The sequence below is a fragment of the Bos javanicus genome, chromosome 8 (genome assembly GCF_032452875.1).
Source record: "Bos javanicus breed banteng chromosome 8, ARS-OSU_banteng_1.0, whole genome shotgun sequence".
Lineage (NCBI taxonomy): Eukaryota > Metazoa > Chordata > Mammalia > Artiodactyla > Bovidae > Bos > Bos javanicus.
In genome coordinates this window covers 89,398,445-89,411,153 of record NC_083875.1, presented here as the reverse complement: position 1 = coordinate 89,411,153, position 12,709 = coordinate 89,398,445, and the positions used below count along the sequence as shown (strand labels likewise).

At 52.6% G+C, this 12,709-nt stretch overlaps 1 protein-coding gene across 4 annotated transcripts in view; it reads right to left on the bottom strand.

Moving 5' to 3' along the window:
• Nucleotides 1-569: 569 nt before the first annotated feature.
• Nucleotides 570-12,709, bottom strand: part of SEMA4D (semaphorin 4D) — a 127,214-nt gene continuing 115,074 nt past the window's right edge. For all 4 annotated transcript variants that reach the window (XM_061426305.1, XM_061426304.1, XM_061426307.1 and 1 more), the window contains 3 exons: nt 6,536-6,745; nt 2,324-2,421; nt 570-1,949 (listed from right to left, as the gene is read on the bottom strand). In XM_061426305.1, coding sequence (XP_061282289.1) covers nt 1,923-1,949; nt 2,324-2,421; nt 6,536-6,745 — 335 coding nt within the window. In that variant the 3' untranslated portion in view covers nt 570-1,922. The remainder of the gene's footprint in view (nt 1,950-2,323; nt 2,422-6,535; nt 6,746-12,709) is intronic.

Here is a 12,709-nt window from a genome sequence, read left to right as displayed (position 1 = left end):
ATACACTTTCTGAGCTGTTTCAATGAGGAACATGCGATCTGCTCCAGCAAGCCCTCCATCCGGTCACAGGTTTCTCCCTCAGGGCCACCAGAAGGAACAGCAGCAGGGAGGGTCCCCGCCCCACTGTCCCCGTCAACTGTGGTAGGTTTGAAAATAGATTATTTGAGAGTAAAGGTTCCATAATGAACTTACAGGCAGAAAGTTAACTTGTCAGCTGTATTCAGCAGTCTAGAACTATAAAACTGATACATAAAAAAAAAAAAAAAAAAACCCCACATTAAAAAGTCTCTGCTAGAGATGCAGGTTGTCTGTCTAGATCCCTGAGGCCTTTGGGTCTGTGGTGGTCAGATTAGCTGAACAAAGTAGGTGGTTTTTAACATCACATTAAGCTGCTGAGAGGGTTTGCTTCTCGTGTGACTTAACGCTGGGTTCCCCTGGCAGCCAGGGCATGGTGTCACTTTCTTGGCAGAGGCCACTGCCGCAGGTGACACAGTGACCTACTCTATGCTGATGGCACCACGGGAAGCAGGCAGGCTTCCCGAGTACAGACACTCTTCATGGAGCAAACATTTCAGTGGAACTCTTTTATTTTTTTCCCCACGGTTCAGAGAATCAGAACTCATAACTACCTTTCCCACCAGAACCCTGCATGCTGATATTACAATAACTGCAAGCGTCTGTTCTGATCCTAGCACCAAGGAGAAGGCCCTGCCCATAGAGCAGAGCATCCACCCCATGTGAGACCCACAGCGAGAGCGGATGGATGTTGTGCCAAAAATCTTGTCACAGTGCATCGTGGGTGATCTGTGATCCAGCTCAGCTTCTGCTGACAAGGCGGACTGGCAGCTCGGTGGCAACTAGGATGACTCTGACCCCCAAACCAGCCGTCCTCAGAAGCCTTGTTCACGACGGATCCTGGAGGTGACTGGCTGGAAACGTGTGCTGCTCTTGAACAAAGGCACCCAGCTTCAGAACAAGGGGTCTGGAAACAGGCTGTGGTCATGAGGCTGAGGAGATGTCCATTTGCTAGGGTCATGAGAAGTACCACTTAATTTAACAGAGATTTTAGTTTTGTGATAGGTGAGCATTCCACTAAAAGCAGTCATTCTGCAAACAGTGCCTATAAGGTTCCAGACTGAGCAGCCTCGGCCGCCACATTTACACACGGCAGTCTCCAGGTGCAGTGTGAGTAACTTGGGGACCCCATACCATGTGGACAGAGTAGCCTAATTAGACCCGTACTGCTGTGAGCAGGGTGACCGGGACCCAGGAGACGCAGACCTGCTGGCTTTTCCATCAGACACGCTCAACACCTGGGCCATGGCTGCGAGTGGACGGGTGCACACTTGGAGCTTTAGGAAGCAGGCTCTGACATTAGTGAGTAATAACACAAAGTCTCCCATCCAAGTTAGCGCCTGAGTGTGGACCTCAGCACTCAAGGTTTAAGGCAAATTCTGGTCATCTGGAGCCTTGTCCTTCCTGCCTTGTCTCCTAGAGATGAGCAGCTGAGTGTGAAGGGGGCTCCAGAGCAGTAAAACCAGCAGTCACGAGAGCTGAGCTAACACTCGGCTGTGTGAAGGACAACCCACTGCATGACATGAAAGTAACTCAGACCTGTGGAGTGTAACAACAGTGCTTCTGGAAAAGGACCCGTCACGCACACTGCTGTCTTAACCAGAGTTCCTGTCTGTAGCCTGTTAACCCCGGTTTCCTGCTCCTGCCAGACAGGCCATTCTGTCCCATCTAAGTACCTAATTAAAACACGTTCTGGCTACTGCCGCAGGCCCCCTCAGGGTTCCGTGTTCTCGGCTGTGCAACCCGAAGAGCTGTGTCCAGCAGACAGGGAGCTCACTGCCCTGAGGCCTCCGGGGCTGCGTGTCGGGTGGCAGCACGGTCAGCCTGGTCAGCACAGCTTCCTGTGGCTAGAATGCGTCTTGGTTACAGCTTTCCTGAAAGAACACCATGGACTTCAGTTCTTGGTATAACAGAAAAGCCTGGAACCTGCTTCCCATGTGCTTCCTGGGGGGTCCAGGGTCCTGCAGGAGGGAAGCCTGGGCCTACTAAGCTCTGGGCTAGGGGTCAGGGTGACCGTGGGAGGCTTCTTGCTGGAAGCATCTGGCCCCACCTAACTTTGGTTTCCTGTAAGAGCCCCCTCTCCCTCCCCCCAGGCTGGAAGGGGACAGGTAGAAGGGGTGTGGGTTTCAGAAAGCACAACTGCTTTGTGGGCCAGGAGGAAGCACATGGGGCCCTCTGGCAGGATAGGCCCCCAAGAGGGACAGCTGTCATCCCAGACCCCTGCCCTGCCTCATGCCCAGCCACGTACCCACGCCTTTCTCCAGCTCTGCATCATGCGGTCGTGCTCCCCAACCACGGCCCTCCAGCTGGCGAGCTCTCTGGTCCACCTCTCCTGCTGGGTCGCCTCTGCAAGATAGAGGGGGTGCTCCAGATCTCAGCTTCCAGGGCTTCATGGCCCCCGGGGTGGGGGCCCCCCTCCAGCCACAGAGGCCGTGCTGCTAGCTGAGTGACACCTCTCTGCTGGGCTGAGCCGAGTGGGCTTGTGAAAGTGAAGCTGCTCAGTCATGTCCAACTCTGCGACCCCATGGACTGCAGCCTACCAGGTTCCACCGTCTATGGGGTTTTCCAGGCAAGAACACTGGAGTGGGTTGCCATTTCCTTCTCCAGGAGATCTTCCTGACCCAGGGATTGAACCCGAGTCTCCCACATTGTAGGCAGACGCTTTACTATCTAAGCCACCAGGGAAGTCTTGTTTACTCCTTGGGCTTTCCTTCACTTCCTGGCTGTGGGGGCTTCCCCAGTCATGTTCCCTGCCTGCTGTTCCCAGGCCCACCAGCTCTCATGGCAGCTGCTCCCCAAGGCCACACTGGCCTTGTCCCCCACCTCACTGGCACCTTTGGTGCCGCCAGGAGAGGGGCTAACTCCCCACACCTCATAGGGCACTGCACTCATCCTGGCAGGCTGGGGCTGCTGCCCCCTCCCTCGAGGGGGATTGGTTGCCAACATTCGGAAACCAGCTTGGTCACTAGGGCTGGCATCCTGTTACATTACCTGGCACTCAGTCCACACCTCCTTGCGTGTGTGTGATCACTGGACTTATGGATACAAGGTCACAATTGGTAAGGCACTTGTTCTCAGTTGCTAAGTCATGGCCGACGTCACAACCTCATGACTTTCACGCCAGGCTTCTTGGTCCTCCACTGTCTCCCAGAGTTTTCTCAAATTCATGTCCATTGAGCCAGTGATGCTGTGTAACCATCTCAACCCCTCACAAGATTATTCATTTTATCTTGACAGCAACAGCCAAGGGCATTTTACAGAAATTAAAGGAATGGAAGTTCTAGGTGGGAGAGAGTACCTGTCATTTCCTTTTCCCTGGTAATTCCCACTCAAAGGACAAAGGACCTTTTAAAATATGCACATTTACATATAAACTCCATCTTGAAAATGGATGAAGAACAGGAGAGGAAGCTGAAAAGCTGGGAGTTGAGAAACAGAGGGGCCAGTGGAAACAGCCTCGGTAGAACGCTGACAAGCGTGCAGGGTCCAAGGCCAGCGGCAGTGGGGAGGTGGTCGGGACCTTGGGGGCTGAGAGAGGGCAGGCTTGCAGGCTGCTTACAGGCTGTGCACTCCTGCACAGCCCCCAGGCCCTAACCACTTTGCACAGCCAGGATGCTGCCCTCCGTCTGCTCCTGAAGACTGGTGGTCTTGGAGAACTCGGGCCTGGGGGCCTGGGCAGTACCTGCACTGAAGGCAAATCAGATGCTGGGCTTACGGACTAGATGATGAGGCCCCAGCCTCTTGCCAACCGGTGTCCTCACTGATAACCCAACCTGAGCCATGTGGGCTTAGCTGGAGCCCCTCCATGTGACAGTGGAGGGGTGCAAGGCAGACCGACTCCCTAGGGCACGTAGGAACTGCCTGGAGAACTTGAGATGCCCCCAGGACTTGGGAGGGGCTCTGCATTTCTAAGGAGGTCCCAGGTAGACAGATGCTGCCCATCCAAAGGCCACATCTTGGGTAGATGATTATCAAGGGTCCCAAGACATCAGAGGGAAACAGAACCATCAAAAAAGGGACAGCTGAGAGGGAAAAGAACTGGAAAATCCTCTCAATAACTTTAGAAAGGGGAGAAGATACTACATCCATGAGACGAGAAGAGAATGCAGTCATGACAACAGAATGAAAACCTCTGAGTGGTGTTAAGTGTGACAGTGGGACAAAAATTCAGCAGGTGAGAAAGAGAAAGTTGAGGAAAGCTAACAAGTAGAGGTGACAGGATAGAGAAGATGGACAGAGGCCAGGCCAAGTAGCCCAGGATGTAGGAGAGCAGTTTCATGGAGACAGGAAATGAGGAAGCTAAGTGCTGAATACTTACGACAGTTGAAGGGCAGAGGCTACCATGTGTAAGGGGTCTAGCCAGGCACTGATTGAGACAGTGCTCAGCAAGATGATGGTCACATGGGGTCACAGGGAGACCCTCAGGAGCAGAAGACAGAGCCAGCATCACACACTAGGGAATGATTTTCACATCAGAATTGTCCACCCCGCTGGACTCTAGTGTGAAGATGGAGAAAAGACATAGGCTCTCAAAATGCTGTCTTCCCCCAGACACTCTGGGTGTGCCAGAAGAAACACTTAAGAGAAAAATGGAGAAAGTCAAAGGAACACCAGAAACAAGTCATGAGACCCAATGCCAGGGGAAGGGACTCTCCAGCCTCAGCAGGAAGGGCTAAAGGCACATGGCTCCTGGTGCAGAGGGTCTGGGGAGCTGACAGCAGGGGGACCCAGTGTGTCTGTGCTAATCAGGGATTTCACTGCAGAGTCTGGGTGGCAGTAATGACAAGTATGAACCAAGCAAAACAACAACCAAGAAAAATGGACTGGTTCAAAACCAGGAAAGGAGTATGTCAAGGCTGTATTGTCACCTTGCTTATTTAACTTCTTTGCAGAATACCCTGATAGCTCAGTTGGTAAATAATCTGCCTGCAATGCAGGAGACCCCGGTTTGATTCCTAAGTTGGGAAGATCTGCTGGAGAAGGGGAAAAGCTACCCATTCCACTATTCTGGCCTGAAGAACTCCATGGACTATAGTCCATGGGGTCGCAGAGTTGGACAGGATTGAGCGACTTTCACTTTCATTTGGGATTCCCTGGTGGCTCAGACAGTAAAACAGTCTGCCTGCAATGCAGGAGACCCGAGTTTGATCCCTGGGTCAGGAAATTCTTGCCTGGAAAATCCCATGAACAGAGGAGCCTGGGGGGCTACAGTCCATGGGGTCACAAAGAGTCGGGCACAACTGAGCAACTTCACATTGCAGAGTTCATCACATGAAATGCTGGGCTGCATGAATCACAAGCTGGAATCAAGATTGCCAGGAGAAATATCAGTTACCTCAGATATACAGATGATACCATCCTAAGGGCAGAAAGAAGAGGAACTAAAGAGCTTCTTGAAGGTGAAAGAGGAGAGTGAAAAAGCTGGCTTAAAACTCAATATTTAAAAAACTTAAGATCATGGCATCTGGTCCCATCATTTCTGGCAAACAGATGGGGAAAAAGCAGAAGCAGTGACAGGTTTTATTTTCTTGGGGCTCCAAAACCAATGGATGATGACTGCAGCCATGAAATTAAAAGACGCTCCTTGGAAGAAAAGCTATGACAAATCTAGATCGCATATTATAAAGCAGAACCATCCCTTGCTGACAAAGGTCTGTATAGTTAAAGCTATGGTTTTTCCAGTAGTCATATATGGATATGAGAGTTGGACCATAAAACTGAGCAAAGAATTGATGCTTTTGAACTGTGGTGCTGGAGAAGACTCGTGAGAGTCTTTGGACAGCAAGGAGATGAAACTAGTCAATCCTAAAGGAAATCAGTCCTGAATACTCATTGGAAGGACTGATGCTGAGGTTAAAGCTCCAATACTTTGGCCACCTGATGAGAGGAGCTGAATCATTGGAAAAGACCCTGATGCTGGAAAAGATTGAAGGCAAAAGGAGAAAGGGGCAGCAGAGGGTGAGATGTTTTAGATCACTGACTCACTGAACATGAATCTGAGCAAACTTCAGAAATACTGAAGGAGCAGGGAGCCTAGCATGCTGCAGTCCATGGGGTCATAAAGAGTCAGATCCAACTTAGCAACTGAACAAGATAAACAACAATAAACCAAGCAAACAGGGATCAGCACAGTGGTTGGTTATGTGGGAAACAGAAGTACAGAAGGGGAAGTCATAACAGAGTTGTTATCTGGCCATACAGAGTTGGCCATCCTTATAATGTAACAGAGTCTAATATTGGGAGGACGAGATTGGCAGCCAGCATGCGTGCATGTCTGCTCATGGGCACAGGTGTGATTGCATGCAGGTAGGCACACACAGGCATGCCGTTGGGAGATAAGACAGTGAAAAAGTAACTTTCTGTCTTCGTGAAAGCCGATAGGTAATCCCCAGACTGAAGTGTCCTCATGCAAGCTTGCTTGCTGCTAAAGGGACAAGGGCAAACAGCGAAGCCCACTCACCGAGCCTGGTCACGGTGACGCGCGCCTTGGAGGTCTTGTTCCCGGCCCGGGAGAGCGCAGAGCAGCGGTACTCGGCGCTCTCCCGGAGCGCATCTCGCAGCCAGCTGAGCACGAGGGCCCTGCCATCGGGCAGTGCGTGGGTCTGCGTGGGCACACACACCTCCAGCTCGCGCCCGTTCTTCTCCCAGAGGAAGTGAACATCTGCAGGACCTGGGGATACACAGACCATCTTCACCCCTGGGACCCCCACCAGGGGTCATGGGAACTACTCTGATATGGGAGGCAGGGGGTGGGGGCTTCCCAGATTAGGGGCCTTGTCCCAGCTGGTCCCAAAGTGACAGGACAGCTTTCTCCTAAGTCTCTGTCCTTTCCCTGGAGGTGGTTCCCCACTGTGGTCCCCAGGGAGCAAAGGGGTACAAACACTTCACCACCTCGTGCCCTGTAGCTCCCTGCTCCTTGATCTTGCTCGGGCGCCCTTGCATGGCGGTGTCCCCAGGACATGCACACAGGGCCATCGGAGTGAACCTCTTTTTCCTTTCTTGCTGGGCTGTGCACCCCTGTGACATGCCTGGCGGCTGTGCTCTGGAGAGGGTGTCTGTTCTGCACAGACGGTCTGGGCCCGGGAAACTCATGTGCCCACCTGGCCCTGCTGCCCCCACCTTTGGCTTAAAGCTCTGCCCCTGCAAGCCTGCTCCCTCTCCCTGGGGCATCGGGAGGTCAGAGCTGCCTGCCCCTTGGGGCCTGGCTGGGCCTATGACCAGGGGTGGGACTGTCACCAGGAGCTCCTAGGAGCACCAGGGTGCTGAGAAGGGCTGACAGCCTGTCTTACAGAATAAGGACTTGGAGGAAAACGGACTGGAGGTGGAGAAGGGCCCAGGCCGAAGCCCCCTTCCTGAAGCATGCTAGGGTTCCATGCACCACCACCCCCAGATCCCATGCTCATTACAGAGAGGCCGAGGGGTGTGGGCCTTGGAGACCAGTGTGTGGAGGGCCTGGGGCAAAACTGGGCTCTGGCCCCAAGGCTGGAATCAGCCTTACTCAGCACGGCGCCTCCTGGATGGGGCCCCCTGTTCCCCTGTATAACGTGCGGCTGGGTGAGCCCAGGCTTTCAGGCTTCACCCTGGGCCCCAAGGGCTGTGCTGAGTCAGGCCCACCTCCCATTCCTACTAAAGAACAAGCCAGGGCATCTCCCCAACATCTGATAAGACACTGGCTTCCACTCTAATGTAGGCCAAAGGCAGGACAAGTTCCGACTGAAACACCCAGTCAGCACCCAGGCTCCTTCCTGGGGTGTGTGCAGACCCTGTGGCTGAGCTGAGTTGCGACAGAGCACAGGACAGGCCAGGTGTTAGACAGCAGCAGCTGCTGCCTACCCCAGGCACCTGAGAGGCTCAGAGCCGGGTAGGAGAGGGAGGCAGGCCCTGCTCCCTGAGGGCTCTGGGGGAAACCCATGGCCTCTGTTCCTGCTACTCCCAGTAACGGAGCAGGGGGCTGTGCTGAGGCCATTCCCCCCCACTGCCTGTGCCAGCCGAGCACCCCAACCGTGTGGACCAGGAGGCCTTTCTGGCCTCCTTGCCCAGGGACCTAGCTACCTGACAAATGCCTGCTATTCCATGTCGACTGTACCACCCTGGGCAGGCAGGTCAGAGTCTGGCCTAGACCAGAGCAGCCCTGCCTGATCACAGTCCTGCCTGAGAATCAGCTTTCAAGAGCTCAATTCCATCTGAGGTGCCCACCAACCTGGGAAGGACATAATAAAACATTTCACACAGGATGGTCAGGAGTACCAGGACTACATCTATCTGTGGCTGGAGTTCACAGAGCAGGAAAACCCAACGACAGAGCTGAAGGATTAAAAAACCTGCCCGAAAACAACAGGCATCTGGGTGTGCGTGTGAGTGGGGGTGTGTGTGCACGCTGGCGGCGTATGTGCACGCTGGCGGCTGGTGCATGCGGCTGGCTGAGACGTTTCTCTGTCACATGCTGGGCTTTTTACAAGGGGAGAGAGAAAATTAGACCTTTGATGGACTCCTAGTGAGTCAGGTCCCCGTGTGACCCTCCCAGGGCCTATTCACCTTTGGCCCACCACGTTCAGGATCCTCAAAGATGTGATTTGATTCTGCTCTTTATACTTCCCTGAAGTTTCAAGTTCACTACAACAAGCTAATATTGCTTCTACAATAAAACAGAGTGCTATGTGGAAGAAAGACACGAGCCACAGGCTCTGGAGGGAGTTCTGAAAGGTGTTCAGCAGCGATTCACACGGCAGCTCCCTGCGGTACTGGTCCCATGGGGACCGTGGGGTCTGTTCACTTGTTTTCTGTGTGGGATTGTTGGTGTTTTGTTCTGTCACCATTGTATGTGTGCTCAGTCGTGTCTGACACTTTGCGACCCCATGGACTGTAGCCCGCCAGGCTATTCTGTCCATGGGATTCTCCAGGCCAAGAATACTGGAGTGGGTTGCCATGTCCTTCTCCAGGAGATCTTCCTGACCCAGGGATCAAGCCTGCGTCTCTTGTATCTCCTGCATTGGCAGGCGGCTTCTTAACCACTGAGCCAGCCGGGAAACCATAATTTGGTACAATATACATTTTTGTATACAGAACATTTTGTACCCTACCCACAGATAACTCTATACTTTTATTTTCAGATATGCATACTTATACATATATGCAGATCCACACGTACAGGTACACACACCCGTGTCTGTGACATCTGCTGGGTGCCTGCCTCCCTTTAACTGAAGGCACTTGGTGAGACCATGCTTCATTTAGTCATTCCCCTGCTGGTGGGCAACTTCGTGCAGTCTAACTCTTAAGGTGATACTCATGAGCCATGACTGATCAAAATGCAAAGACTTCTCAGAACACACAGTGAGGTCGGTTCTCATCTCTTGGCCCTGCCCAGTGGTGACACGCACTGAGTCCCCAGGACAGGAGCCCCAAACGTGGGTCACAGGAACCTCGGATAGGTTCTCCTGACTGATGCTGAGACAAAGACCCCAGGTGGCCTGAGCTGGGGACAATTCGTCCCCCTGAACCATACAGGCCAGGACCTCTCAGGAGCCAAATTCTCCTTAGACCCACAGTCATTGGGACACAAACAACATGAAAATCACTCCCACATGCACCTTTACAGTGAGTATAGCATGAAGCACCATTAAATGTTCTCTAAATGGGGATGTAACCGTGTCAAGTATTAAAAATGTTAAAATACTTACGTTCCATTTATTCTTTTTAAAAAAACTATCCAACTCATTCTGAATGCAGAAGAGATTAAAGAGAGAGGGAAAGGAACAGTTAAAACTGGTCAGCAGGGCCAACACATGATGTCAGTGGGGACCTGGGGCAGCAAGCCAAACCCACCTGCCCTGTCTCCCAAGGGCCTGCTACCCAGAAATTTGGGGTGCTGGGCCCATCCCTCATAGCCACTGTGGGCTGGGGCCACCGGCAGTCTCGGGTCCCAGCCCCCACTTCAGGTTTGTGGGACTGTTGGCTCCACCCTGACCCCACCCTGTCCAAAGAAACCGCTAGGCACGGTTGACTGTGGGTATGTTTTAGTTGCTCAGTCGTGTCCAACTCTTTGCAACCCCATGGACTGTAACCCGCCAAGCTTCTCTGTCCATGGGGTTTTCCCAGCAAGAATACTGGAGTGGGTTGCCATTTGTTCTCCAGTATACTCCACTGTGGGACAAAACCAGAACTCCTCTGAACAATGGCCCCTTCTTGAGGGAAGCCGACCCATCCTAGAGGTGAAGGGCCTGAGAGTCCCCAGCTGGAGAGGGGTGTAAGATCACCCCAAGTCAACAGGCCATGTCCTGTGCAGCTCCAGGCATCCCCCTCCCTATGCTCAACTCTGACTCTGGGGCCAGCTCACCTCCCATACTCACGCCGAGTCCTGCAAGCTACTGGACGGCCAGGTGCCCTCATAGTGGTGCTGTTCTGGTCTCTGAGCACCCAGAAGCTCTGAGTACACACCAAGGACGCTCACTCCGGATTCCCCTGCGTGGCTCAGAGTCCGCATGTGTGTGTGTGCTCAGTCACTCAGTCATGTCTTTGGGACTCTTTGGGACCCTATGGGCTGTAACCTGCCAGTCTTCTCTGTCTATGGGGATTCTCCAGGCAAGAATACTGGAGTGGGTTGCCATGCCCTCCTCCAGAGGATCTTCCTGACCCAGGGATCAAACCCATTGTCTCCTTCATTGGCAGGCGGATTCTTTACCACTGATTCACCTGGGAAGCTCTCCAGAGTCCACGAGAATCCCATGGACAGAGAAGCCTGGTGGGCTACAGTCCACGGGGAGGCAGAGTTGGACACAACTGAGTGACTAAACGTCAGCAAAACTTTCTGTGTGTATATATGTGCATGTGCAAGCACATGATTTGCACAGACATGCATACAGACACATCACCAATCACTGTGATCTGCACAAGCTTGCCTCGTTTGACTGTGCTTTGCTATATCGCACTTTGCAGAGACTGTTTTTTACAAATCAAAGGTGTGTGGCAACCCTGCATTGAGCAAGTTGATTGGTGCCATTTTTTCCAACAGCATTTGCTCACTTCCTGTCTGTGTATCACACTTTGGTAATTCTCACTTCACTTTATAAACTTTTTCATTATCATTAATATAATAATTGTATGGTGACTACGACTGATGATCTTTGATGTAAGTGTCTCAGCTTGCTGAAGGCTCAGATGACCATTAGCATTTTTAAATTAAGGTACATAATGCTTACTCCATTCTTAATAGACTATAGTATAGTGTAAATGTAACTTTTAAATGTACTGGAAAAGGAAAAAATTCATGCAACTCACTTTATTACAATAGTTGCTGTATTGCAATGGGTCTGAATCTGAACTTGCCACACCTCCGAGATGTCCCGTATCTTAATCTGTATTTACAGGCAAAATGAAATGAAATGTGCTCACATGCACACAGTGGAAGATCTCTTTGCTTATCTGTTCTAATTTTGCCACAAGAGCATGGATTTTTTTCAGATAAGCGGAACATGACTACACGCCTTCGGGATTTCTCCAGCTCAGAACCTCTTTTCTCCATTTATCGGTATTTTCCTAACTCCCAACTTTCAAACAGAAGACAGCCAGCAGGTAGGAGAACCACCCCCAAACCCAGAATTCATCTTCCCCACACTCAAACCTCAAGGCCTTTGAATAGAAGCACGGCCACAAGGCACAGTTGTGCAGAGTGCTCTGCACCAAACAGAAACACATACGCATCCACAGGTGTCTGCATACATGTTCATGCAAGAACACACAGACATACAGGCACACGTGTGCACACAGAGATATGTCAGTACAGAAAGCACACACATGGACCTATGTACACATACACATATCGACATACAGATGCCCAAGCACACACACATTCCACCAGCATAATCTGGAGATGCAGAGAAGATAGTGAGCCGAGAAGCCCCTCACAGTCACTCAGCTGTAAGGCTGTGCCCACTGTGAGAAGCTGACCTGGCCTTAGCTGGGCCAGCACTCCAGCCACCGTGGGATGGTTTGGAAAGCCCAGCTCCGCAGTGACACCCAGGCCAAGGCCAGGTGGGAGCAGCCTGGACAGGGAGGTGCCCGCAGGTGGAGGCAGGAGCTGACACCTGTGCAGAGCCACAGCCTGCACTGGCTGCTTGAGTTCCTGTGCCTGCCACCACTTGGGGCAGGAGCTGTCCAGGGCTGCTGCCTTTTTAAACACCGTGCACTTGAACACCTGCACTGTACCGGGAACCAGCGTGGGCTTGTGGGCTAGATTTAGGAGAAAAGGGCAACACCTGCCTAGATCTGGATGTATCATGGGAGGTACCCAACCCAGCCACCTGCAGCAGGAAAAGCCTGGGGACAGGGCCCAAGCACAGCCTCAGACAGAGGAGAGGCGCTCTCGTCCACTCCACCCCTCACCAGCAGGTCGCCCTCAGGAAGGAGAGGTCCCTGAGCGGAGACTGAGCGTAACTGCTCCATTGAGGGGTGGGGCCTCACAGGCCATCTGTGGGGATCCTGAGGCCTGCGTCTGTCAGCACGGAGCCTGGAGACACCAGCACCCACCGCCAAGGAGGTTCCCCAGCGTGGCTGTGGAGGATGCTGCCACTGCGGCCCGGGTCAGGGAGGGCTGAAGCAGTTCCCCAGCACCTGCCTGAGGAGTCAGGGCTGAGAG